A 27618-nucleotide genomic window follows, 5' to 3' on the forward strand; every position below is an offset into this window, starting at 1 on the left:
CCCATCTAGAAACAGGCCTTGCTTTCCCTCTGAACACAGCACCTTCACATTCTGGCAGCTCACTGAAAGCATAAGCCTCCCATGGGATGTGAAAATGAGCACAGGACTTCTAAAGGAGCCAAGACAGTGTACACAGGATGCCACCTTGCAAAACAAACATCCATGCATAAAACACAAGACAGTCCAATATGCAAATAGTGAGCACTGCCACAGCACTTCATGTAGCCCTGGCTCACTTGCTCACAAAACTCCAAGCTTGCTCTTTCATGGACAATGCTAAGGGGTTATCAATCCCTGGGCTATCCTGCACCAAGCCTAACACAGTCCCCTCCTCACTAACCAGGCCCAGGTTGGCTCTTCCTAACCCTCCCCGCTCCCCTTGACCCTCAGATGCTTGCTCTGGCTCAAGGCCCTGGGGTTCCACATGCATCCCAAAACCAATTGGCTTCTTTTCCTAACAGGAACCATCTGAAAAGGGAGTTAGGTTCTACAAGGGCTGCCCATCGTTTGCAGAAGAAAACTCACGGCCCTCTTTCCTTACACTTTAACCATTCTCCGCACCTGTCTGCTTGAGTACCTCACCACCTTGTACATCTGATCGAAGCCTCCCCATCATCCACACCACACCCTCCCAAGCATGCACCTGCCTACCTGGACCCTCAGTACATCCCCTTGTACTACCTACCCTCCCACTCCACACGGCTGTTCACCAGGGATGTGGCTCATCTGCCCACTCTGTAGCCCAAAGACCATAAACATGGAACTGCTTTCATCCAGTCGACTGGAACCACCACTGGGCTGACTGGACCTGAGCAGCTACCACTGACTGATACAAACTCATAGGAAGTTTGCTTCAAACTCCGAAGAAGTGGTAGGGACTTGGCTCTAGTTAAGTGAGGACCGATACAGGACCAGTTCCCATGGCCCAACAGGGAAAGAGGGATGAGACTGGACCTGTATCGCTTCTCTTTGGGCCTCAGTGGTAACAACGAAGTCACAGCAAGGGCCAGGGAGGGTTACCACAGGCCTGAATGCCAGCTTCATTCCAGTGGGTGGGGAGGGGGTGCTCCTTCTAGGCCTTCCTGGCTTCCATCCAGGGGCCCCATTCCCCCAAGGCTAGTCCCCACTTCCAGCAGCCCAGCTTTATGACTTCATTCGCAGGTCACTTGGTGACAATGCTGAGCGTTCCACTCCAGGCCCAGCCTAGCCAGACGCCTCCCCACAGTGGGAATGAGGACAATGCCTACTGGCCCGTGTGGGGAGGGGATGTAGAGGGCGGCGGCACCGGCCGCTCCTGGCACCATGGACGATGCCGCGGTCCTAAGGAAGAAGGGTTACATCGTGGGAATCAATCTGGGCAAGGGCTCCTACGCAAAAGTCAAATCTGCTTATTCAGAGCGCCTCAAGTTCAATGTGGCAGTCAAGATCATAGACCGTAAGAAAACACCCACTGACTTTGTGGAGAGATTCCTTCCTAGGGAGATGGACATCCTGGCGACCGTCAACCACCGTTCCATCATTAAGACCTACGAGATCTTTGAGACCTCTGATGGACGCATCTACATTGTCATGGAGCTGGGCGTCCAAGGCGACCTCCTCGAGTTCATCAAGTGCCGAGGAGCCCTGCATGAGGATGTGGCACGCAAGATGTTCCGCCAGCTCTCCTCAGCCGTCAAGTACTGCCATGACCTGGATGTCGTCCACCGAGACCTCAAGTGTGAGAACCTTCTGCTTGACAAGGACTTCAACATCAAACTGTCTGACTTCGGCTTCTCCAAGCGCTGCCTGCGGGACGGGAGCGGGCGCATCGTCCTCAGCAAAACCTTCTGTGGGTCAGCAGCTTATGCGGCCCCCGAGGTGCTGCAGGGCATCCCCTACCAGCCCAAAGTGTATGACATCTGGAGCCTGGGTGTGATCCTCTACATCATGGTCTGTGGCTCCATGCCCTACGATGACTCCGACATAAAAAAGATGCTGCGCATCCAGAAGGAGCACCGAGTGGACTTCCCACGCTCCAAGAATCTAACTGGTGAGTGCAAGGACCTCATCTACCGCATCCTACAGCCAGATGTCAACCGGAGGCTGCACATTGATGAGATCCTTAGCCACTCGTGGCTACAGCCCCCCAAGCCCAAAGCCATGTCTTCTGCCTCCTTCAAGAGGGAGGGGGAAGGCAAGTATCGAGCTGATTGCAAGTTGGATACTCGACCAGGCTCCAGACCTGAACACCGGCCTGACCACAAACTGGGGACCAAACCCCAGCACCGGATGCTGGGGGCACCCGAGAATGAAGACAGGATGGAGGACAGGCTGGCTGAGACTTCCAGAGCTAAAGACCATCACATCTCTGGAGCTGAGGTGGGGAAAGCAAGTACCTAGTGGTGGAGAGGGCCCTGGGTGGGTCGTGGTGTGCAGTCTGCACCCACATAAGCTAAGTAGGCAGGTAGGAGCTGAAGAAGGCACAGGTGCAAGGAACAAGTAAAATTCGTCAATTAAACCACTATTTTGATTACGTTCTATTAGCTTTCTTCCACTTAGTAGCAAAGCCATTAATTACTGACCACCAAATAAACCACAAAGTGTATACAAGCATTGAGAGTGCCCAGTGGGGAGTCTTTTTCTCTAGGACTCATCCAGCGCGGGGATCTTCAGCATAGGGGTTCAGGAACCTGTACTCAGACCCAGGCATTCAGTGAGGCCTGTGGCAGAGGAGACCTCTAGCATGTTCTTTTGCTAGGTTCACACGTTGGCCTCTTTCTTCTATCCCCAAGGCCTCCAGCACTGGACAGCTCCATGCCTCACTTATCTTATGCAAAACAAGCTACCCCACCCCTATCCTGTTCTTACACAGTGGTCATTGTCCATTCACTTCAAAGAGGCAATCAAAATCAGAGACCATTGCTGTGCAAGCCTCACCACACCATCCCCAGGAATCCGGCAGCCCGCTTGGAAACTTGTTGCTATTTTACCTGGTCTATAGACCTGCAATGCCCAATCCTCAGCAGCCCTCAAAGTGCCTAGATGCCATTCCCTGGTTACCAACTCTCCTTATAGACTAGACCCCCTCATGCTGCCCAAATGCTTGAGGTGGTCAGCACCTAGACCGCACCCATCCTCCCCATTTCCTGTCCCTGCTTCCCACTTACTGGAGGAGTCCCTTGGATTAAAAGCTCAAGCTTCCCTAGCCCAGGATCCCAGCTCCAGCCCTGAAGGTCCCATCCAGGGCAACCTCACTGTGGGGAACTGGTTGATAGAGGACTGGCCTACTCTGCCTCTATTACCTTGATAGAAAACACTAGATAAATACTTGATAGAAAAATAACTTAAGGGAGGAAGTGGTTTATTCAGTTCATACTTTCAACATAGTCCAACACTGAGGGAAGTCAGAGAGTAGGAACTCAGAAACAGTGAAGGAGTGCCACTTCCTGGCTGGCTTCCTCTCTAGTTTCCTCTCAGGCTTTCTGACACAACCTAAGACCACTTGCCCAAGGATGCCACTGTTGGACCCTGCCGTCCTACATCAATTAGCAATCAAGAAAATGCCTGCAGACATGCATGCGTCAAGCCAATCTGATGAGAGGTAATTCTTCAATTGAGGTTCCTTCTTCCCAGAAACCTAGCTTCTGTCAAGCTGACAAAAACTAAGAAGTACAAGGCTCGAGGAGGAAGGTACCCGACCATGGTGGTCTCCAGAGTGCTGAGGCCTCAGAGGCCCAATGCCAGCAGACTAGAAAAGGTGGTTCTCATGGAATCACAGCAAGAACCAGGTGTCAAGAGAGTCTGCTGTGCTTTTAGGCTGCCCTTAACATAGGGCAGGCCTAGGATGCCACTTGCGGCCTGAAAACTGTAGGCTGGGGAATTAGATCAGAGCTTTTGACTCTTAGGCCGAGCAGGGACCCTTCAGCTCTCTGTAGCCACAGGCTTACAGGTGTAGCTGGCCTCTAGTCACTCTCAGTTGCTGGTGCGCACTGCAGGGAGCCCACACTTTTTCTTCTCATTGTATAGCTCAAGCTGAGATAAAGCTGGTGTCTCAACAGAGTCCAGCAGGCAGAGCTGAAGGACAGTGGGTCAAGCAGAGAGGAGGACAGGGAGGCAGCCAGATTGCTGGGAGGTACTGGCTCAAGTCACAGGAAGAGGACTGGTCCTGGTGAGCCTGATATGCAGGTCCTACCAGAGCCCAGAACCAACAAACTGAATGGTCAGCCCTGGCTGGGAGGCCCATGAGCTCAAAGGCGCATGCTTTGGGGTCTGTGCTATCCTTTACAGAAGAAGGCTCGGGGGGTGACCTCAGCATAAATGGCAGCTCTGTGAACCAAAGTTTCCTCCCCTAGTGCCCCTTGCTTCTAACCCTGAGGTCCCAAGACACCCATGTGGGCTCCAGGACATGGATCAGCTGCCCGGCCAGACAGTGCCAGGTGTTCTTTAATGAGGATTCAATTGGGGGTTAACTAGAAGGCATTTCAGCAGGGCCCTGGAGGACAGCACCAATGCTATACTTCCAAGGGAGTAGTCAGCACAATGTGCCAACCTGGTCACAGGAGCAGCACTATATATTTGTGGTTCCTGGAATAATCAATTGCCCATGGTCTGTGTCTCCAAGGCCTGGAATCCTCTGAGGAGTAGATGCTCCACAAAATGTCCCACAAAACGTCCACAGGTCCAGCCAGGCCTGGCTCTAAAAGAAGTCTGAAGCTTTGCGCCGGCCAGGGAGCTGCAGCAGGTTGTCTGTGATGGAGGCTGGGTCCTGTGTGAGGGGTGTGCGTGTAGCAGACCCAGGGGCTGGGGTGCTTGTGGGTGTCTGCGGCCCACCAGCTGGGGTCTTGAGGTGGGCAGAGCGTGCTGGGGATGGTGTATAGCTGGCCCGCAGGGCACGATCTGTGTACTTGCTGGTTGTCCTGCTTACGAGGCGCTGTAGGGCTGGGGACATGGCTGGGCTCAGGCCTTTGGGAGTAAGACTGTAGAGAAGGGACAGAAGAAAGTAGCCATGTTAGGGGGTAAGGGCTGCTTAAGGCAAGGCCTCCCTCAGCCCCTCAGGAAGAACCCTATCAAAAGACATGGTGACTCTGAGCTGAGGAGGATAACACTTCACACAGCAGTCAGGCCAAACCTGAGGCACTATGGAACTGCTTCCTTTGGCTGTGGGGCTAGATGGATCACAGACTTTTGAGAGTTGGAGTCTCCTACTTCTATGTAACCCAAATGACTTTGACCCCATAGGACTAACAGGAGCTTATAGTCAGGTAAGGAGCCAAAAGGTACCTCTTAGGGAAAGGTCAAGGAGGATATGAGGAAAGATGATGGAGAGGGCCTCCCAGCCTTTTTCCCACAAAGCAACATTCTGAAGCAGAGAAGCAGCCACAGCACTTACAGAGGAACCTCATGGATACCCTGGGCCCTACAGGCTGTGCACACACATGGCCTTAGAGGCTGAGAGAGTAGGAATGGGGCAGGCACAAACTTTATCTCTACCCGACTCCTACCCAAGGACCTGGCTGCCTCTCACCTGGCCAAGTTCTCTGTAACTCTCCGCAACGCTTCCTGCTTCTTGGCCCGGTTTTTGGCAGCTGCTTCATTAGCCATCTTCAGGCCCAAACGCTCCCTGCGTCCTGGCTCCAAGATCTACAAGGCAGCAGGCATGTGGGTGACCTATGCTGGACCTGCTACCTGACCAGGCAGTCCAGTATCCAGAAGAACAGTTACTGTGCAACCTTTTCCTCATGGCTGCTACAATCCCAGCTACTCATCTTTCCCAATAGCCTACCAAAAGGTTCCTTCCCAATACTCCTCACCCCCAACTGGATATAGTGGGGCATTACTGCAGTCCCAGCAACTGGAAGGAGACTGGAGAATTTGAGGACACCCTGAGTTACACAGTGAGACTCTGCGTTAAAAAACAAACAAAAACCCCAAATGGCTCAGTGGGTAAAGGTGTTTGTCAAAAGACTGACAACCTGGGTGGAATTCCCTCCTGAGACCCCAAGGGTGGAAAGAGAGAAAGAACGAACCACTCTTACAGGTTGTCCTCTGACCTCCACATATGTGCTGTAGCATGTGCCATGCATAATGCTTATGCATATACTCACACAAGTAAATGTAAAACAAAAGAAAATAAGGGGCTGAGAGCTGGGAGTGGTGGTGCACGCCATCAGTCTCAACACTTGGGAGGCATATCTCTGAGTCTGGGGGCAGCTTTGATCCACACAGTGAGTTTCAGGGAAATCTGAGCTACATAGTGAAACCCTGTCTCAAGAAACAAAAATAAACAAAAGAGCTAGTCCCAGCACTTCAAATGCTAAAAGAGATGGAACCAGGTCCTGGGTAAAATCCCTAGCACAACACAAAACAAGAGCAAAATCAAACAAGCAAACAATAATAGTTTAAACCACGTTACCTTCTAACTGTTTTTACAATTGTTTATATTGAAGGTCTTCACTTTTCTGGAACTTACTTTGCTGTTACCAATATTCAGGACCTAGTTTACTTTATTCGCAAAGGCCTGGCAATCCTGCACCATTTGAAACACCATCTTTTCCACACCTTCCACCCTTTCTTGTCTGTCCCTAGCTTTCCATCCTCCTTGACACTTGGGCAACAAAGGACACAGCGGGCTACATCTGTCCCGTTCTCTGCCCTGGTAAAGACCTCACTGTGGGTCTAGTGTTGCTTTCTGTGCAACCAGTCAGAGCCCTGGGCCAGACAGCATCTTGTTTGTTCCTCTCTCATGTTTGTCTTGGTTATCTTACATCCTGGACACAGACTAGAACCAAGACCTCCAAAATCTCAACCCATGATTTGTCTAGGTGTGTAGTACATAACCTCTACAATCTGCTCTCGGGAAGGACAAGGAAAGCAGTGTTGGAACCACAGCATAAGTCTGATATTCGCTTTCTGAGTGCTATGCGACCCCTGGTGACGGTGACTCTGACTCCACTGCTGCACTAAAGTGATCCCTTCCCAGCACATTCCAAACTGATCGCAGGCCTGTGACCCAACCACTAGAGCATATCTATATACTTATCCAACACTATATCTGATCCTGTTGGGTTAAGATGATCTGTGACCCAGCCACTAGAGCATATCTATATACTTATCCAACACTATATCTGATCCTGTTGTGTTTCCAGAAGTTTCACATTCTTGACCTGCACATACATCCATCCCATGAGTCACTGGGGCTCAGCATCCTCATAGTATCTACACTCTCAAGTTTCAGGGAACTTTCTTTGTTCACTTTCCAAACTACACTAGACACTGTTTCATCCACAAACTCCTGACAGCCCTGGACACTGTATGTTTTCTCCCCATAGCTCTCGGGGGCGTTGATCTGCTCACCCACCCATCCATGCCATCAGGCCACCTGACTGTATATGTCGTCTGCTTACCTTCAGTTTTCTGCTCCACCTGACAGGGGCCACATGATGTACACCAGGCCCTATCTGACTTGGGATTTTCTGGTCTGCTCTAGGTCTTGACCTCCATTCTACCACACCTACAACACTGGGTTCATACTGTACTATCTTGTGTATCTTTAACTATGCTATCTAACCAGAGGCTAGCACATAGCCCTTCTGAGGACACATGGTATCCCACAGTATTCATGTCTACAGGGCAGTTGGAATTCCTGGTCTGACTCTGTGACAGTGTAGCCTCCAGACCTGCCTTGTTGCCTTGGCACGGCCTCCACTCTTCCAAATCTGTTTGACAGTCCTGTCTGTGCTGAGTCCTGAGCAGCTGGTACTAAGGTATCCAGACTGAGTCCCAGACTGATCCTCACTCATCACAACACACCTTGAATGTGGGTCCAGGTGTCCTGTCCACATAGGGGCTCTCAGATCCTTCCACTCGCAAGGGCGTGTTCTCAACCTCTCCCCACGTCATCAGTGGGGACTCATTCACACCTGCAAAGGGAGAGCACACACCTCAGGCCAGAGTATACCTAGTGTGGGAGTTATCTTTCTCCCTAATACATGTAGCCTAGCTACCATTAAGGCCAACAGACAAACTCCTCTCCTTCCCTCGCAATTTGAAGGGAAAATTCAAAAACAGCAAAGATCCAAGGCAAGATGGCTGTACTTAGGTCAGGGAAGGTGGGTCTATTGGACCCCATCCTAGCACAGGGCCAGGGGTGTCACTGGAAGAAAATACTCTTGCTTTCCAAGGTTTCCTAAATTCCAGTGCAACCATATGGTGTCACATTACAGCAACCAGCACCTAGTGTGGAGGCCACGTGTAGTGGGGCATCAAGGAGAGCCAAGTTTCACCTGCCTCCCTTGCAGAGACTATAGGACCAGTGTCCAGGACCTCTCCACCTACAGAACTCTACAGATTTACATCTATAAGAACTATGCATACATGCAGCAGTCTGCCCATTCACACCACAGGCAAAACCAGGGCAACCTGAGGCATTTCACATGTGGGAGAGTCTAGCCTGTGCTCAGCCCTGTCCAGCCTGAGCTTATAGCCTATTCCTTACCAGGAGCAGGAGAAGGAGTGGCAACGAATCCAAAGCCGCCCACTCTGGGGGACTCCTGGGGAATGAGTTCCTTGCCATCAGGGCCAACCTTGCCCTGTTTGTGCTGGAAGAAGTAGAGAGAGACCAGTGTCAGAGATTCTCCACAGCGGGCTATGGTAGGTGCTGAGGTACATGTCAGAAGCACTTCTCCTCTCTGGGAAAGAGCTGGGGCTCTAGGAGAGAGGGAAGACCCCCCATTCTCACCTCTCCCCAAGGACGTTGAAGAACTGAAGTAGTGAACATCAAGTAAAGGGTGCCCCTTTCCTAATCCCAGGATCTCAGTGGCCAGGCTCTTTCCGGCACTTCCCAGTATACACTGCTCTACTCAGCTCGCTGACTGCTATACAGGTATATGTATGTACGATATATGCATATAAGTATGGCCTCCAGAAGCTTCGTTGTTCCTCTCTGGCCAACATCATAGGGGCTGGTATGGGCTGGACCCATAGGTCATATGTCTAGCCCCACTGGAAGGGGCCAAAAGGAGATACAGGTCCTGCCACACAGGGCCTGCAGTAGTTCTGACAATTAAGCTCCATCTAGCCTCAGGAAAATTTTAACTTAAAGGGACAACCAAGATGGGAGAGGCCACACCTCTCCAGTTTTCCCAGTGCACCTGCTCACCTGCTTGCCTGGTGGCTCTGCCAACTCACCTGGGCATTGAGGGCGGCCGCCTGCTGGAGCTGGGACCTGCTCAAAGCCTGGCTGAAGGGGTCCCGGAGGAAACGTGTGTTCTTATGCACTATCTGCCGCGGCTTCTTAAACAACTGCTCTTCATCAGGGACACCTATCAAACGAAGAACAAGGTAGCAGGACTCCAAGGGGTGGGAAGCCCCATGCCTCACCTCAGCCTTACAAGCCATGCAGCCTGACTTGTAAGCCTCAGCTAAGTCATCCCTGGCAGGGCAGAGGAAAGCCACCTTAGCTCACAATAACCCTCAACATAGCAGTAGGGAAGACCGCAATGTCCCCAAAATGTCACACATTGCCCCAACCCCAAGATGGACCAGGACTTCTCTGTAGTCCATGCTGTAAGTGAACATATACACACAGACTTTAAATGCTGGCTCAAAGGTAACAAATCAGACCACTGTAGCCCTTGTCTTCTGTCCTGTCTCTTGGCCCTGTTCACTCACCCTCGGGATAGTACATGAGAGAGTTCTTGGCCTTGTACTTCCAGGTCTCTACTCCAGCCTGACTGCTCTCAATGGCTTGATGCTCTGCCGATGGGAGTTCAAGATTATCTTTCTGTCGCTATAGTGACATGGGGGGGGAAAGCAGGGTCAGAGAGGCACCCAGACCCTGTACCTGTGGCCCTGGGACTCCATCCCAAAAGAAGGTGCCTTTGTTTTCAAGCTCCAGGGCTACCTTCTCAAATTCCTCCTCAGCCTGGTACAGCCACGCATGGCGGGCATGGCTTTTTTCCTTGGCCACCTCCATGATCTCCTGGAAGGAAGCATTGTCCTCACTGGTGTAGCGGCTCAAGAAGACATCCAGGCTGGGCAGCGGCTCCTTCTCCTCCTCCTCTCCAGCCTCTCCTGCTAAGGGGTCACAAGGAGGGAAACACAATACCACACAAAGCATGATTAGCACTGTAGGGCTGGGGAAGACCACCCCACTTTGTAATAACTAGAACCCTAGCTCCCGCTAGGTGACAGACAAACTCCAACTGTTCAGGCAGACCCAGGTGGCAACCAAAGCTGACTGGCCAGCTCCATTCATCTGCTAGATGCCAAGAGAAGTCTGAGATCTGGTTGACTAGTGAAGAGGCAGGGTCAGATACTAAAGCAAAAGCTCATGACGACAGCTTAGTAGGTTCTTCCTCTTTCCAAAGTGTATTAATCCTGCAGGATCTACCTCTAGAGCCCCACGAGCTCTTCTTTCCTCCTGAAATTGTCTTTCCCTTCCCTTTCTGACTGATATCACGGATGAGTGGTGGCCACTAATGCCTCGGGGTATGATAGCTAATTCCTAAGGCAGGAGCCCACATGGCCGAGGATGTCATGGAGCACCACACAGATCCTGGGAAAGCCAACCATACCATCTGTCTCAGTCAGGATTTCTATTCCTACACAAACATCATGACCAAGAAGCAAGTTGGGGAGGAAAGGGTTTATTCAGCTTACTTCCACATTGCTGTTTATCACCAAAGGAAGTCAGGACTGGAACACAAGCAGGTCAGGAAGCAGGAGCTGATGCAGAGGCTATGGAGGGATGTTCCTTACTGGTTTGCTTCCCCTGGCTTGCTCAGCCTGCTCTCTTATAGAACCCAAGACTTCCAGCCCAGGGATGGCACCACTCACAAGGGGCCCTACCCCCTTGATCACTAATTGAGAAAATGCCCCACAGCTGGATCTCATGGAGGCACTTCCCCAACTGAAACTCCCTTCTGTGATAACTCCAGCCTGTGTCAAGTTGGCACACAAAACCAGCCAGTACACCACCTTGATCCCTGCTACCAAGGAAAGTGATACTCTTGAAGAGGCAGCACTGCAAATTTCAGGGGGACATGTGAAGCTGAAGTTTCTCATCCATTCCACCACCAGCTGTGTGCCAGCCAATGCCAAACACAGTGGTTCTAAGTTCAAGTCCTAAGATTAGAAAAGGGCAAACTTGGGCCAGGTGGTGGTGACAGGTGCACGCCTTTAATCCAGCACTCAGGAGACAGAAACAGATGGATTATCTGAGTTCGAGGTCAGCCTGATCTATAGAGCAATCTCCAGGCCAGCCAAGGCTACACAGAGAAATCTTGTCTCAAAAAAATAAAAAGAAAGGAAAGAAAGGGGCAAGCTCCTTACTCCTGACACCTACAGAAGTTCTAGCCTTTTGAAGCCTGATTTCCGCATGTGCAATTTCAAGGACTCCTACGTTCACTGGTGAAATACATGTAAAAAAAGAAAACATCTTCAAATTGTCCTTTTTCTCTGCTGTACTGCAATTAAGGGTCAAGCTCCAAGAATTAACTACTAACATAACATGTCCACGGCAGGAAAGGCTGGTCTGTTGAGAAAACAAATTTGTGTGAGCATGCTGCACTCCTGCCTTAGTACAGTATGCTGTCCACTAGGGCCTGGCATAGAAACACCTTTGTCTACCTCTAGTGATATACCCTACTACTGAGCCAGACAAGTCCCCTAGTGGCACACTCACATATAAGTAGATTTATAGAGCTACTCCTAACCTTAAGATACATCTCATAGTTGGCAAGGAGACATGTTCGAAGACAAAACACTCATCTATTCTACATGTGTCTGTTAATGGTACAGTACACCATGTGCTATTCTAAATGTGGAAGCATGACCTAGACCCTGCTCTCCAAGAGGGTCTGCCAGTTAGTAATTAGGGTGAGAGGCAAGAAACAGAAATGCCCCCCGAACAGTGAGGGAAACACATGAGACTCTCTGGTCTCAACAAAACAAACAAACAGTGGTGGTGCACGCCTTTAATCCCAGCACTTGGGAGGCAGAGACAGGTGGATTTCTGAGTTCGAGGCCAGCCTGGTCTACAGAGAGAGTTCCAGGACAGCCGGGGCTACACAGAGAAACCCTGTCTCGAAAAACCAAAATAAATAAATAAATATAATAAAATAAATAAATAAAATAAAAAAACATCAGAAAACTGAAAGGCAGTCGGTGAGGAACAGAGTCCCAGGTGGTTCCAACTTTACACAAAAGGTCAAGAACCCAGCGTCCAGACTAGCTTCTGCCTCTAAGCCCAAACAGGTAACACCTGAATACCGACCTGAAGGGAGAGACTCAAGCAACTGCCTTGGAAGAAAGGAGGTAGAGGGGCCTGAGGCATTTTCAGGAGACAGAGCTCACAAGGCAAATGCTGGCACACTGAATACAGACTGGTGACGGTACTGAGCTCTCCTTCCAGAGATAGGCCAGAGGCAGAGAACACAGCTCCTCCACAACTGGGGAGCTGGCCTCAGCTCTTCTGCCTCCCACACAGACCAGTGTGTCTGATCCCAAAAGTTGATATTTAGGAGACCCCTCAAGGATGAAACGTGACCCTAAGAAAATTCACAAGAATACGATTCCCAAGTAGTCTTGACTATGAGACCAAAAGAGTGAGTTCACTCACCATCATCTAGGTCTCTGGCCTGGGGCCGGGGCTTGCTGCCCAGCACACCAGAGCCCGGGTGTACCTCAGGAGTTTCAAAGGTGGCTGGAGTAACATCTGAGGGAAGCAAATCAGAAATTAGAGTGAGCCTTACTCGACAAGAGACTTTCCCCTGAGCCCTCTACAGCAGCACCCGTCCTCTTACAGGGTGGTGGAGGTTCCCGAGAGATCTTGCCCAGGGCAGAGCCAAACTTGATGGCAATCTGGCGCATGCGCTCCAAATCTCCGTTTTCCTCAGCCTCCAGGTACTCCTTCTGTGCCTGTAGCTTCTCCACATCAGGGAAAAAGTCTCTCTGGATAACTGTCTGAAGTCCCTGCCATAAGCAATCAGAACAAAGGCGTGAGTCGGCATCTGGGAGTCCTGAATCACAGTCCTCCACTGTCCACGTTCCACCCCTTAGATCTTACCCTTCTGCCTACCTGGACGACTGTGATCTGAAAGACAGTTTAGAACTGCGTTTTCTAGTAAGGCTGTTCATCCCACATGGGTCTGATGTGTTATTTAACATTACTGAACAATCTCTTGAAGCCCATGAAATCCCTAACTGATCTTTCTCTTGGCTGGCTCCATCTAGAACACCAGCCAGACTAAGGTGGTTATTGTCATCCTCATCCCACCCATGATTTTTTTATTTCAATCCAAACCTTTCTCTTGAAAGCCAGTCACCACTACCACCACCACAGGATAAAGTTCGCAAGTTTCACATCCAGCCAGACTTTGCTGTGAAGCTGCAAGTCTGGACAGTCAGCTGCACGGCGATGGTACAAGCCAGCATATTCTAGAAGCGTCCTAAATCTAACCAGTCTAAAACCAACCCTATGTCAGCCTGTCCTTCCAGCGTGTTTGCAGTGGGACCCTTAACTCAAGGAGCAACTGAGACCCACTCACTCAATGACGTGGCCAGTTCCACTATCTAGTTCCGGGACCCCCAGCCTTTGACACTTTACAGCCTTCCAGAAAGTCTCGAAAAACGTGTCAAAATGCTACCTATACTACAGGAAACTATTTCCTTGACCCTCAACAGAAAACTGGATGCCCACTTCTGCACTGTTTTCTTGGTTCTCAATGCTTTCCAAACCCAAAGACAGTTGCTCCACTTCTATGGGCGGCTGAGAATGCCAGGACTCTCAAAAAAAATCAAAGGATTAGAGAGGAACACGAATCGGGGGAGGGGCCCGGAAGTCGCCAGCGCTTGCACTGAGCTGGTACCTCGATGTACTCTTCTTCATCCAGGACCCGCGGCCTGCTTCTCGCAACTCCAGCCTCTCCGACCTCCTCAGCCGCGCGCTTCCTCGGAGGCGCGGACGCGGAGGACAGAAACAGAGCACCCGCCGAGGTGCCGGGTGTCCCCATTGCTATCCCAGAACCGCTCGGGCGGCGTCCCCTCTCACAACAGCCAGCCAATGGAGAAGCAGTATTTTTGTAACAAAGCCGGCGCTCCAATGATGTCACTGGGAGCGCCGGATCTTAAGGAAGTTGTAGTCTTTTATTCCCATCCGCGTTTGCTCATGCCTATCTAGCTAGACTATGATCACTAGGGGGAGCTGTGGGGTGACTGTTTGACGCCACAATCCCTCTGTTGCAGGTTCCAATTCTTTTTTTTAAAAAAAAAAAAAATGCAGATGCTTCAAATACTTCAAAAAATTTGGTTATGTATGACTTACAAACTCAAAAAAAGAACACTAAGACAATTCTTCCCGTGTCTAACAAAATTTAAATGAAAAGAAAGAACAAAAGGGTGCTTAAATCTCTGGTTGGATTTATTAGTTCCCTGCCAGGATGGGCTTCCCAAAAAAAGCCCTGTTGTCACTGAAAGCACTCATGGATGGACCTTTCTTCCTAAGGGAGATCATGAATTAGGCGAAAGAAGCTCTAGCCCAGAATGATTTGTTACAATTTTGCTTTTCCAACGATCTCGTCCTTCATTGTGAGTCACTAGGGACTTTATGACCATGCCCCTGCGTTCACAGAGTTGACCACACAATAGAAAAAAATGCATGTTAAATCATCCTGCAAATGTGTAAAGTTATATCTGTGACCTGCAAGAAGTCTGCACTCAAAGCATCTCCATATCTACACAGGACATGTCAAGTGGCATTTTCCCAGGTAGAACACGGTTGTAGATCAAAAAGATGAAGAGACGGGCATCGGGCAATGCAAAGGCCCAACAGTGGGATGGAGCAAGGCAAACGCCAAAACAGACTTTAGTTACACAGTGCACCGAAGAAGGAGATGACACCAGAGGGGTAGAGCCAGGCTGCACAGTATCTTTGGAGTCCTGGCAAGAAATATTATTTTTATTTTTAATTACAGAGAGGCCAGAGTGAGCTCAGGTGCAATGGTTCCCGTGCAGGGGAATGCAGCTTTCATGAGGCTGGTGTGCCGGCAGCTGCACAGGAGCTAGTTTATGGGATTTATTGGTATGTTTAAAGGTGAAATTGGCTGGACTGGGTATGATTCAGTCATCGACAAAAATTAGTGATCAAGAACTCTGTGATTCATGTTCCTTAAACAGGCCAGTGAATGGGGAAATGGTTTGCTGTATATATGGTGCCTGCAACAAGCCTGTGGGCTTCCAAGTGTTTTCAGAGACTGACAAGTACCTAGCTCAGGGGACAGGCCTGGACTGGAGACAGAGAGATGGGAACTGGAGCTCAAGGATGGAAAAGATACATCAAGGAGAGTATGGAGGGGGCTGAAGAGATGGCTCATCTGTTACAAGCATTTGTTGCTCTTCCAGAGGATCTGGGTTCAGTTCCCAGCACCTACACAGTGACACACAACTATCCATAAGTCTACTTTCAGGGGTTCCAGTATCCACTTCTGATCTCCACGGGCACCAGGCAAACACGTGGTGCACATGTATATATACAGGCAACACACACAGCTGTGCACTTGTGCACACACGCACCCATCCACACAGCCAAAGATTCCCCCCATCTGTGAAGCTGGTTGGTAGTGCCTGGAGGCCCAAGGTAGCAAATCCCCTGGAGGCCTTAGCACCATCTATCGGCTTTAATTCTGATGGGGAAAACATGGAACTGGAATGGAGGACTTGCTGAGCTGTGCTCTGCATCATCCCAACTCCCCGGATGGGAGGAAGGAGCCAGATCCTCAGTAGGTGTGGAAACAGAGCCTGAGGACAGAGAGATGGGGACTTGGAATCCTGGACTGCTCTGTGGTCTTTGAAGATCTCCTTTATTTCTTGGCACCGCTCAAGGTTAAGATGAAGGCACAGATGCAGGGATCTGGAAATTACCAACTATAACCTTCTTCTTCCACAGGTCCTAGTACAAGGCCTTTGAGGAGAGTAAGCCCAGGACTGAACAGACGGCACTGCCTTGCATAAGAAGGTAGAAGAACAGCAGGGCAGTGGTGGATCACACCTTTAATTCCAGCATTTGGGAGGCAGAGGCAGGCAGATTTCTGAGTTCGAGGCCAGCCTGGTCTACAGAGTGAGTTCCAGGACAGCCGGAGGCTACACAGACAAACAAAAAGAAGGTAGAAGAACAGAGGTCTGTCTTGGAGACAGGCATGGGGTGGGGAGTTAGGCTCTGCATCCTGCGTGGAGCTAGGCCTTCTCTGGGTGCTGAGGGCGACTGAGGAAGTTGACCTGCTCTGTGTCGCACTTTACCTGCAGTAGGTCTCTGGTTCCTGCCCCACATGCCCTCCCTTCATGAGCGAGAAGGCTTTGGATCCCCTGTCTCCCAGCACTGGCAGCTTTAGTTCCTGTTCAAGTAGGTCTGTCCCCCTCCTACTCCTACTTCCTTGTGCTCCACTTCACAAAGCCAGAAGACAACTCTCCATCACCATCAACAACTCTCCTTGTGAGGTTTCTTAGTCCCAGGCAGAAGCCTCGATGAGGAAGCACGCTTTTGGTGTCGCCACTTGGCCCGGCGGTTCTTGAACCAGACCTGAGGAGGAGGGAGAACAGGACAGCTCAGGCCCCAGGGACCCACCATCTAAGAGCTTTGGAAGGGGCTGATAGGTGGGCTAGGTGGTAGGCTTCACCATGGAGGTGTAGGTGAATGGATCTGTGCCATCTCCTTTCCTCACAGAAGAAGAGGATCAAGACTCACTTCTTTCCTAGTTTCCCCAGCCTGAGCCCAGTAGCAACCACCAGGATCTCTCATATCTCTGTTCTCTCTCTCTCTCTCTCTCTCTCTCTCTCTCTCTCTCTCTCTCTCTCTCTCTCTCTCTCTCTCTCTCCCTCCCTCCCTCCCTCTCCCTCTCCCTTTCTCCCTCTCCCTCTCCCATCTTTTCTCCCCCGTGTAACCGTGTAACCTAGGTGGCTCCTCACTATGTGAGGAGAATGACTTTGATGAACTCAAGATCCTCCTGCCTTCATCCCCAAGTGTTGGGATTACAGTTGCATGCCTCTACACCTGACTAGTTTTGAACATCTCTTAACTTTCTCACATCTGGGGCAAGAACAAACGCGGACAAAGTCAGAGAAAACGACTCTTAACCCCTTCCAGTTCCAGCGACTCCCAAATAACGTGCTGGAAGAACTGGTCCCGTGCCCCAATCGAGTGATCATGGGGGTCTCCCTCCAGTGTAGACGGCTATGAGGTGGAACACCGTCTGGAAGGTCAGTCTTTGAAAGAGAAAACTGGCACCGGAGTTGGCCTCCAGGCTGCGGGCCGAACACCCACCTCCACGCGCTCCTCCCGCAGGCGAATGCGGACCGCCAAGCGTTCGCGCGTGCCCACGTCGGGATACTGGTTCTGTACGAAGAGCGCCTCGAGCGCCTGCAGCTGCTCCTCGCTGAAGATGGTACGGTGGCGCCGCGTGCGCCGCTGCGGGCCCGGGCCGCTCGTGCCAGTCAGTGCCGGGGAGCCTGCGCTCGGCGCCGTCAAGGGAGAGGGCGAAGCGGGCGCCAGCCTCAGCGGCCACGCTAACCGCAAGCCTGCGGGACGGGGCGGGGCGGGGCGCGGTCAGGCGTAGGGTTAGGGCTCGAGTTAGGGTTAAGGGGAGCCGGGCTCGCCCCGCGAGATCCCCGCCTAGCCTTGCTCCTCCGCGCGTACTCACCCGGCCCGGACGCGGTCTCCGGGGTTCCGCGGGGCGCAGCACGGGGGTTGCAGCAGCAGCAGCAGGCGCAGGGAGCAGCGGGGACGGGCGCCTCGGGTTCGTCTGGCTCGGCGGGGTTCCGAGCACCGACGGGCTGCGGTGGCCGCGCCGCGGGCCTGCGCTCGGGCAGGCTGGAGAGGATATGCTCGATGGAGAAAGGGCAGGGTCGCCCGGGGTCCCTGCGGCTCGCCGCGCTGCCTACAGTCGCCATGCCCGCGGGCGGCCGGCGCGAGAAGCAGAATATATACATAGGGGGGCGGGAGGTGCGGTAATCCCCAGACTGGGCGCTGCGTTCGCTCGCGCGCGTGCTAATCCCGTCTCCAGTCCTCAGAGAGCTAATCCCCGACCACGGAGGGGCTCGAGTACTGGGGACTGCACTGCGAGCTTCGCCACGTCCAGAGTTGGAGGGGAAGGAAGGAGCCCACCCTTTATATCTTCTATGGCACAGTCACCTGCCAGGAGGGATGCCAGGACGCTGGAAACCTCTAACTCACGGGGTCCCTGCCACCTCTCTGCCCCTGGCTTCCCTCGTTCTGTCGCTACCCATGAACCTGGGGATTCCTGGAATCAAGATTTCTAGCTCCCCTACTTGGAGTGAGCTCAGCACCCTGTCAGCAGGATAACCCCACTTGACAGCTCCTGCTCACTTTGAAGCTCTGGTCTGAACTTCCTGTTGAAAAATACCCGTCTCCAGGGTGGGAAGCTGAGGCTGACGTCCAACTCATAAATAGTCGCCTGCTTCTTGTCTCCTGAGTGCTGGGAGCAAAGGAGCGAGCTGCCACTTCTGTGCCTTCCTTTTAGAATCTAGAAGATTTTCCTCACCCTATCTAAGGCTGGTACTCTTGTTATCTCCTGTCTTAGAAGGTCCCTGACGCCCTTGCCCACCTCCTTATTACATCAACATCTCCATCACACCACGTTTTCTAAGAGCTGTTTCATGTGCCCCTGCTCAACCCTTTGCCCAGGCCAGTTCTGTTTTGTCTACAATATAACTTCTGCCCGCTGTTCTTCCCAACCGAGAGCAAATACTTGGCCCAATTTACGTCATTCTCAATTATGAAGCTTTGGCCCTCTAGCCCTTTGCTTAAGACACTTTGGTTTTTTGTTTGTTTGTTTGTTTGTTTTTTGTTTTTTGTTTTTTATCTCTGAAAATATGTCGTGTGTCTTGCAGGACAGAGCAGCAGACTGCCTCACTTTTACTAAGCATTGTGGCTTGTCTAATGTCATACTACTGACCAACTATCAAGGGTTCTTCCTAAGGAGACAAGTGTTGAGAATGGTGAGCCAAGTCTATAGTCGCAGGTTTCCAGGGGCTCCAGAGGCCAAGGCAAGAGGATTACTGTGGGGAAAAGACCAGTTTGGTGAGATCTGTACTCTCTCTCTCTCTCTCTCTCTATATATATATATATATATATATATATATATATATATATATATATATATATATAGTGGTACCTTTAATCCCAGCATTTGAGAGGCAGAGGCAGACAGATCTTGGTGAGTTCCTGGCTAGCAAGAGCCATGTAAAAAGTTCCTGGCCAGCCAGAGCTACAAGGAGAGACCCTGTCTCAAAGGAAAAATTATCTGTTCTTAGGGTTTAAGGAGTTACTAGGTGTGAGATGTCCAGAACCCCACTGGACATGGGGTGGAGGGCCCAGGAACATTAGCTGCCCAAGTAGGCAGCATCCCCAGTCACCTATCTATTTCCCACATCACCAAGTCCTCTTCTAAGTTCTTCTGCTGACTGCATTGTAGTACCACTCTATGGACTTGAAGTGATGGACATTGCTGGCTCCTCTGTCATAAGAGTCCCAGAGTGCGTTCATCTGAAAGGTTTATGGGTAGCACCACTAACTCTGTGCGACCTTTCTGCCTGCCTCATGGTCACAGAATGACTGCCACAGCCCCAGACCTCCTGTGTGTTCCTTTAGATGCAGAAACCTTGTTGAGCAGAACTTCATGTAGAACATCTGTGCCTAAACCCACCTCACTGTCCAGGGGTGTGAGGTGTCCCGTTATTCTCACTCAAATTGGAGTTCTACTCAGAATGGGACAGCAAGGCCAGGGGCAGGGAGCCCTCTGGGATTTCTTCCTCTTCCCATGCCCATGGCCTTGCTTCCTTTCTCTTGTATTTCTCTCTCTGTAGGAAGATGGCATGGTGCTCTGCCAAAGCTGTGCCCTTGGGAACTTCTCCCTCAATGCTACTATTCAGGACCATGCTGAGCCAGGCTCTGTGCATGTGGCAGTCATTTGTGCATGTGGCTCATTTGTGTCTTCTGAACTTGCTTAGAGCTGATTAGGCCAGTACCTCTTTGTGTGTGTGTGTGTGTGTGTGTGTGTGTGTGTGTGTGTGCGCGCGCGCGCGTGCGCGCGCGCGCGTGTGTGTTGGGATCTTGTAACACTATTTCTGAAAGTATCACGAAAACAAGCGTCTACTCACCCCAAGTAGGGAAGCAGTGATAGGCAAAGTAAGAACACTACCGAAGTCTAACTTAGGAGGGTTACTAGGAATATGGTTGAGGTTACAGCAACAGAAATGACTCAAAGTAATATCACTGTGGTGGATTGAATGACACTGGCCCCCATAGGCTCAGATGTTTAATATTTACTTCCAGTAGGTGGCGATGTTTGCACAGGTTTAGGAGGTGTGGCCTTGCTAAAGGATTTACATCTCTGAGGTTGGACTTTGAGGTTTAAAAATCTGATAGGGGAAGGGAACAGGGTTTTTTTTTTTGTTTTTGTTTTTCTTTTCTTTTTCTTTTCGGAGGGGAAACTAGGAAAGGAGATATCATATGATATGTAAATAAAGAAAATAAAAATAAATAAAATAAATACATAAATAAAAATGAATGAACTTTTATTCCTCTAAAACTGTAAACCCAGAAACCCTCCTTCTATAAGTTGTCTCATCATATTTTATCACAGTAATAAACACATAACCAATGCAGTGACAAAATGTCCTGTCCTGCATGGGTGACAGCTCCCCCCCCCCCCCCCCCCCCCCCCCCCCCCCCAGATAGAGTTTCTCTGTGTAGCCTTGGCTGTCCTGGAACTCACTCTGTAGACTAGGCTGGCCTTGAACTCAGAAATCCACCTGCCTCTGCCTCCCAAGTGCTGGGATTAAAGGCGTTCAACACCACTGCCTGGCTGGGTGACAGCTCTTAAAAGCTGCAGGCAACTGAGTCTTTGTTTGATTTCAGATGGGGGACAAAGGATACCAAACCAGACCTGGCCTCTAGGTTCTCCCAGCATCCCTCAGTCTCTACCTGGCATACCCTGCCCCCAACCCTAAACTTTGCAGCCAGGGGAATGGGCTGCCCTTCCCCTAGAAGTTCCTCCCTATATAATTCAGACATTTTGTGCTCTCTCTCTCTCTCTCTCTCTCTCTCTCTTCTCCTCTTCTCACTCTGCACCTTTCTCTCCTTCTCTCTCCCTCCCCTATCCCCCTTTCCCCACGGTGTCTTCCCTGGCCTGGGTCCTTGGAGCCAGTGAACTCACCCACCTGAAAGCAGGTCCCAGTGAACCTGTCTTTAATACAATCTAATCTGGCTTGAACTGGTTCATTTCAGTGGTGGAGAAATAACCCATCATCTGCTGTTTTCTCAGCAGCTCTTATTGCTTCTATCATCTTGGGTAGGGAGAGGCCTTGTGAATCTTGTTAGTTTCCACACTTTCCTGAGACTCTTGAATTGTTTCCTCCCTTTGTCTTAACAAGGTTCCCTTTGAAGTTTCCTCCTTTAGAACTTCCTAGGTCCCCCAACGAGACTTTGGACGAAAATACTGAACAACAAGGAAAGAACAAAAATATTTTTTAAATTGAATAAACCAAATTTATTTTGTCTTTGGTTGTGTATGTTGTTGGTGCCATATCTAAGAAGCCACTGTTATACCCAAGACTTACTGTTAGGGGATGGGGGTCTGCTTCAGATGGGAGAATACTTGTTTAGCAGTCACAAAGCTCTAGGTTCTATCTCCAGCCATGGAGATTTGGGCAGGCATATTACAGCATATAGTTTTATAAGCTCTCTGTTTTATAAATCTTACATTGATCCATTTAAGTTAAGTTTTGTATATAAGGTAAGATACGGTTTAATGCCACCTTCCATCTCTGTGTGTGGTTGCTGGGGATAGAACCCACGGCCTTGACCATGCTAGGTGAATGCTCTTCCACTAAGCCATATGCCTACCCCACCCCCACGCCAGGGTTCAGCCCTTTTTAGTATGCTCTGGTGATTGAACCCAGGGTCACAAGCACAAGCTTTGCCACTCTCTTGTTTTGTGTTTTGAGACAAGGTCCTACTACTGTAACCTAAACTGGTCTCACACTTACCACACAACCAAGGCTGGCCTTGAACTTGATCCTCTACCTCCAGTTCCCAAATGCTAAGATAATAGTCGTGTGACACTAATACTGGCTCAAGTTGAAGGGGTTTTTTGTTGTTTGCTTGCTTTTATGTTTGTTTGTTTGTTGGTTTTTCAAGAATGGGGTTTCTCTGTATAGCCCTGGCTGTCTTGGAACTCACTCTGTAGACCAGGCTGGCCTCGAATTCAGAAATCCGCCTGCCTCTGCCTCCCAAGTGCTAGAATTAAAGGTGTGTGCCACTACTGCTCAGCAAGTTGAAGTTTTTAAAATGTAATACTTAACTATGAGGGATTTACTTTTATCAGAAAGACACCGATGAGCTAAAAAGGAAAATAATGAATAAACACATAGAATGCCTAAGAAAGCTAGATGACTGTTATCCCAGCATTCAGGAATCTGAGGCAGGTGACTCTGTTTCAAAAAAGCAAATGAGAGAGAGAGAGAGGGAGAGAGAGAGAGAGAGAGAGAGAGAGAGAGAGAGAGAGAGAGAGAAGGAGGAGGACTGTCAATGGGATCCAGCTTGGTGGTAGAGCACTTGGCATGTCCAGTAGTACCTCATCCTAAGTAATCCTTTTAAAGATTTATTTATTTATTATATGTAAGTACACTGTAGCTGTCTTCAGACACACCAGAAGAGGGCATCAGATCTCATTATAGATGGTTGTGAGCCACCATGTGGTTGCTGGGATTTGAACTCAGGACCTTCGGAAGAGCAGTCAGTGCTCTTAACTGCTGAGTCATCTCTCCAGCCCAATCCTAAGTAATCTTAACTGCAGCTAGAAAGGCTATATTTGCCATATTTGCAATTTCACAGATCCCTGGGGTTAGGGTTTAATACATCTCTTTAATAACACAGGTGTATTATGAATCCCAACTTCCCCAGGGACTCTGCACTTTTAGTGTTCAATGTCCTGTCCTCTTGGGAAGTTCCTTTGATCGAAGAACACTGACTGAGTGACTGGTCACCCTGGGAAGATCAGGGCCAGCTGATAAGACAGGGGAGGGAGACAACTAAGCAGAAGGCATCCTCAGGACCCGTTTCCTGACAAGTTTGTGGGCTTCATCTGTGACCCACCTTGAAATCAGAGACAGCCTTTTGGGATCTCTAGAGTTATAGCAAGTTCTGTTCAGGGTTTGGGTGGCTCTGTCATTCAGGTAATGGCACAAGGTCAGCAGCAACCCTCACTAACTAAAGGGCTGATGAGTCTCAGCTCTGGACAAAGCCACAATACACATCTAGCCACATGTCCTCCTTGGTATGGCCTGGCTTTTTTTTTTTTTTCACACCACAGTAAATTAACATGTCAGCTGTCTTTATCTTATTAAGTACACACTTGTCCACCCAGGTGAAGAGCCCTCCAACCCACCTGCATGTCTTGGAAAACTCTCACCTATCACTGGAGCTGCCAACCTCTCAACCCTAGAACCACGCTCAACACTCTTTGCTCCCCACCTCTGGTCTTTTCAAGTCCTATCTGGTGTTGACCTTATCAGTGCCATTTTAGGAGTCTCTGCCACCTGCCCTTTTCTTTGATGAATTTTTTTGTTTTGTTTTGTTTTTTGTTTTGCTTGTTTAGCTTTATTTTTTTTTAAGATGAGGTCTTATATAGCCCAAGTTGGTCTTGAATTCACTATGTAGCTTACTGACCTTCTAGATTCTCCTGCCTCTACCTCTCAGGTATTGGGATAGAGGCAGGAGCCAATATGCCAGCCCAGGAATAGCCTCTTAACTCATTTCCAGCCACTTTCCTCTCCTAACCCTACATTTCAAGGTAGGCTCCACCATTCTACCCGCACAAATCCCATCCGGAGGCTTTCTTGCTTTGAACCTCAATACCAATAGTCCAGCAATCTCCACCTCTTTCATCAACAGCTTGCTCTTCACGCTCAGCTGCCCAAGCCATGGCCAGTTCCTCCAGCATGCAGACTTCTTGTCTAGACTGGCTCTGTGAAGCCAAATCCTGGAGCCCTGGTGGCCTTTACAATGGCCCCTTCCTGGAACTCTGTCAGCTTGCCACCCCTCTTCTCAGTACTCCTCTAGGGACAAGTCTAACAGTGCCTGTCTGCCAGCCTTCCTTTTCCCAGTCTGAAGATAGCATACTGTTTCCAGCAGCATCCCTGCCCAAAGAGAAGGGCAGATGAGAGAGGATCCTATCACTGACAAGCTCCAGCTTCTCAACAGGCAGAGGCTGAGCAAGCAAGGGCAGATATATCCAAAGCCAAGGTCTCAAAAGTGCGATGGCGAGGCTGGAGGTGGGGTGGACCCTCCTCTTGCAGCCCAAACGTTCGGAGCTGGGGAAGATGGATTGGAGATATCCAGGACCCACCATGCCCTCTGCTGGGCCTCCCTGCCTTTCCCCTGTCCTGTAGAACGGAGGCGACCCCCTCTCCTTGTTGTCCTCATTCGCTAACAGGCTTGCGCCAGGCCATCAGGATTCCCCTGATTGCATTCTTTCATGCCAGCGCCTTTTCTACAGCAAACGTCTGCTAATGCCTCCTTTATCACAGAATTAGGGGATTTGGGACCGATTGCACAAAGGGTCCTCGATAGCACGGTAATCAAACGCCAATCGGCCTCATCTCAGGCAGGCAGGGGAAGAAAGCGAGCACAGGGGATTAGCGCGGGTTCGCTGCCAGGCGGGGCCGAGATAGCATCGGCGCGGCTGCAGGCGAAGCTTCGGGAAGGGCTTCGGCAGGCCTTGGAGAAAGGCCGGCTTAGCGCCTCGCATCGAGGATTCTGAAACCATTAGAGGGGATTAACACCCAGGTTAATCTGCTTTGGCCGCTCAATTGTCACAAGCAGAGAACATTCCTGAGCTAGACAGACCTGGGGCCAGCTAGCGGGTCTCAGTTTCCCCAGTTGTCATATGTTCAGAGGCAGATCCCAAAGTACCAGATGGGGTGGATCTGGGCAGCTGCTGAGTGTGAAACCTGACTGGTCTTTTGTTCACTGCTATCCCTTTCTGGGAACCAGCAAGTTATACAGCATACTGCCTCTGCCCTTTATGTTCCAGACAAAAGGAAGAGCATTCCTTGCCTCTTTACGGACCCAAGCCGCAGTAAGGCTCCAGTTTTCCCAGTTTGGGTTCCCCGGGTAGATACACATACCTCCCATTGTGAAGCTCTTCTCATCTGATCAGTGACACTGGCCCACAGGACACAGGGCCAGGCCAAGGTAAACATGTAGCAAGTCCAGCAATGCAGCATGTGCACATTGCTGCCTTCCATAGAAACTTAACTTCCTCCTGTAGCTAGGACATGGCCCAGAGCAGGGTACTCAGAGATGTGCCTGCACCTGGTCCCCCTCCCCATGGAAACACAAATAAACTGTGCCTTTGATAAATCCACAGTTGCAATAGGAGACTGGACTGGTGCTAGCCAGGTAGGGAGGCCAGCACAAGAAATAAGTGAAGCTCTTTGGTCCCCAACCTGTACCTCAATCGGCACTGGACCATAAGATCCAGAGGAAGGCAACGATATGCTGTTTTCCCTTCCTTCGTTTAATAGTGAGCAATGAGTTTCCAAGCTAGTCTCCGTAGAAGGAACACTGGGGAAGAGCCACGTTGTCATCAGTGAGTTTGGATGTGAGCACACAGGAAGGCAAACAGGTGAGAGGGTAGTTCAGGAAAAATGATTAGGTTCCTGACCGGCACTTGGGATACACAGGACTTTACAGGCAGTTAGAATCACAGGGCATATAGAGAGAGGGCCAGAAAGCACGGTCCAGAAGGAAGGAACCACAGGGGGACTTGGTGGGGAGTGACCCCTCAAACTGAGAGGTTAGGAGTTGCCAGGGGTCATCGTATTCCGGAGAGTGGACTGTGGCGATTGAGCTGGCCACTGTGGTGGGGCTTGCAAGCGGGCGCGGGGAAACCTAAGGACCGGGAGTGCCTGCGAGGCGCCTCCAGATTAGACTGGCGGCAGAGAGCGAAACTGCAACCTACAGTAGTCAGATATAGTAGTACAATTCCTGCGCCCGCGGCAGTTCGCAGAGCGCGTGCGCGGCCCCTGGCTATGGGCGCGTCCTTGTGATGTCATCAACAGGCGCTGCCTGGCATTTGAGCTGCCTGTGAAGTGTGTCTGTCGCGGAGACTGTGTTTCCCTTACTCCCGTGCTTCCGAGGCCTTGGAGAGCGCTAGGTAGCGCTTCTTCCAGAAGTGAATTCCGAGATACCTCGCTCGCACATAAAACGGTCTGTGCCCTCTATGCTGCATGTGGAGGCGGGCACAGCGCCTCTCTTGTGTTCAGCTCCGTCCGGATCAGCTTCGGATCATGGAAGCAGGCGTATTGTTTTTCCTATTAGAGCACCGGGAGACTCTCTCAGACACCTGAGGAGCTGGTGACTTGATGGAGAGGTCCTGGCACGTGGCCAGCCAGTGTGGACCTTTGTGCAGGCTGGCCAGAGAGCCTGAGCTGTCTGTCCCCTTACGAGCCAGTGCTTGAAAACCTCCCCAAAGACTGGGAGCATTAGGAGGCTGCGCTGCTCTGGTAGTCAGGCTAATGAAGTAGGCATTTCAGTTAGGCTGAGGACCGAAGGTTGGTTTGTCTCCTGGGGTCACTTAAGATAATACATTTGGAGCATAGGATACTTAGGCAGTAGCTTCCAGGTTAAACGTCCCTATGGAGGATAGAGTGTGTGGTGGATAGGTGACTGGCCTCCACTGAGAAGACAGATGTGACAAAGGTGTTAACGTTGAGGACTCAGGGCTTGGCCTGTCACAACCAGATCCTAAAGGAGAATGTTCTTGGGTATTGTCAGGAGAGAGTGGGAAGTGGGAAGTTACAGGGCTCCAATGCTTTTTCCACTGTCCTTTTAGGAGTTGCAGTGCCAGCATCTCCATTCTTTGTCCTGTGTCTAGGACCTGGTGATCCCAGATCTTGAAGATGCTAGGACTTCCTCAGACTCTAATTCCGTGCCTTATACCTACGAGTTTATAAGTTCATTAATCTGTGAAACAGGAAATTAAAAGTCAACAAGAAAAATAAACTGAGACTGTTTTCTGAGTGCTGGGAGGGATACAACAGGAAAGCAAGAATTCTTTTATTTGCCTAAAATGAGACAGTCCCTGGACTGGGGCATGGCTCAGATATGCAAGCTTGGACTCTTTGAATTTCTTGGTTTTCTACTTAGTCTTTTTTTGTTTTTTTTTTTTTTCCCTCTTCAGGAAACAAGCATTTTTCCAAAGTGTGGCTTCTTTGGATATTAAACAATGATTTGCCATTTCATCACCTACACAAGGGCATACATAGAAAAATCCCAGGAGGTACCTATCAGCCGTAAGAGGAACTTCACAGAATTTAGAATGGGGCAGAAGACATCAGCTTGGGGTCCTGCTCTGTCTCTCTGTGGGCTTGTCTAAGCCCTGTCCTCACTCTGAGGCTGTTCCTCCTAGCACAATTCTATGAGGATTGTGTACCTCAGATCTGCAAATGTAGTCATCTCCTGGAATTCTTCCCTGTGTAAGCTGTCTGCCTTCAGGGTTTTTAAAAGGTAAAGTCCCATTCTGTAAGTTGGGTTTGTTCTACATAGCATCTTGATCAAAGACC

The 27618-nt window shown here is 50.3% G+C and overlaps 4 protein-coding genes across 5 annotated transcripts in view; 1 reads left to right on the top strand and 3 right to left on the bottom strand.

Moving 5' to 3' along the window:
- The window catches only part of Dgcr2 (DiGeorge syndrome critical region gene 2), a 62981-nt gene extending 62044 nt beyond the window's left edge, over positions 1–937 (bottom strand). Inside the window, exon 1 of the mRNA XM_031363312.1 lies at positions 686–937. The gene's annotated coding sequence lies outside the window, so the exon portion shown is untranslated. The remainder of the gene's footprint in view (positions 1–685) is intronic.
- A 230-nt stretch (positions 938–1167) lies between these two features.
- On the top strand, positions 1168–2592 carry Tssk2 (testis specific serine kinase 2). Its single transcript, XM_031363319.1, has one exon. The coding sequence runs from the start codon at positions 1303–1305 to the stop codon at positions 2377–2379; it is 1077 nt and encodes a 358-aa protein (XP_031219179.1). The 5' UTR covers positions 1168–1302; the 3' UTR covers positions 2380–2592.
- Positions 2593–4383: 1791 nt separating this feature from the next.
- On the bottom strand, positions 4384–14156 carry Ess2 (ess-2 splicing factor homolog). 2 transcript variants are annotated; one of them, XM_031363317.1, is made up of 10 exons: positions 13848–14156; positions 12783–12951; positions 12599–12694; positions 9881–10050; positions 9649–9766; positions 9166–9299; positions 8474–8576; positions 7789–7898; positions 5504–5619; positions 4384–4955 (listed from the first exon to the last, which is right to left on the bottom strand). In XM_031363317.1, the coding sequence occupies exons 1-10, from the start codon at positions 13989–13991 to the stop codon at positions 4676–4678; spliced, it is 1440 nt and encodes a 479-aa protein (XP_031219177.1). In that variant the 5' UTR covers positions 13992–14156; the 3' UTR covers positions 4384–4675. The 2 variants fall into 2 exon arrangements, with proteins under 2 accessions (XP_031219177.1, XP_031219176.1); XM_031363316.1 differs by having other exon boundaries at positions 9881–10053; positions 13848–14155.
- A 1775-nt stretch (positions 14157–15931) lies between these two features.
- Gsc2 (goosecoid homeobox 2) lies at positions 15932–17969 on the bottom strand. The gene is made up of 3 exons (XM_031364633.1): positions 17670–17969; positions 17294–17547; positions 15932–16552 (listed from the first exon to the last, which is right to left on the bottom strand). Exons 1-3 carry the CDS (start codon positions 17956–17958, stop codon positions 16451–16453), a joined length of 645 nt encoding a protein of 214 aa, XP_031220493.1. The 5' UTR covers positions 17959–17969; the 3' UTR covers positions 15932–16450.
- Between the last annotated feature and the right edge of the window lie 9649 nt (positions 17970–27618).

This window comes from Mastomys coucha, unplaced genomic scaffold (assembly GCF_008632895.1).
Source record: "Mastomys coucha isolate ucsf_1 unplaced genomic scaffold, UCSF_Mcou_1 pScaffold12, whole genome shotgun sequence".
Taxonomy (NCBI): Eukaryota; Metazoa; Chordata; class Mammalia; order Rodentia; family Muridae; genus Mastomys; species Mastomys coucha.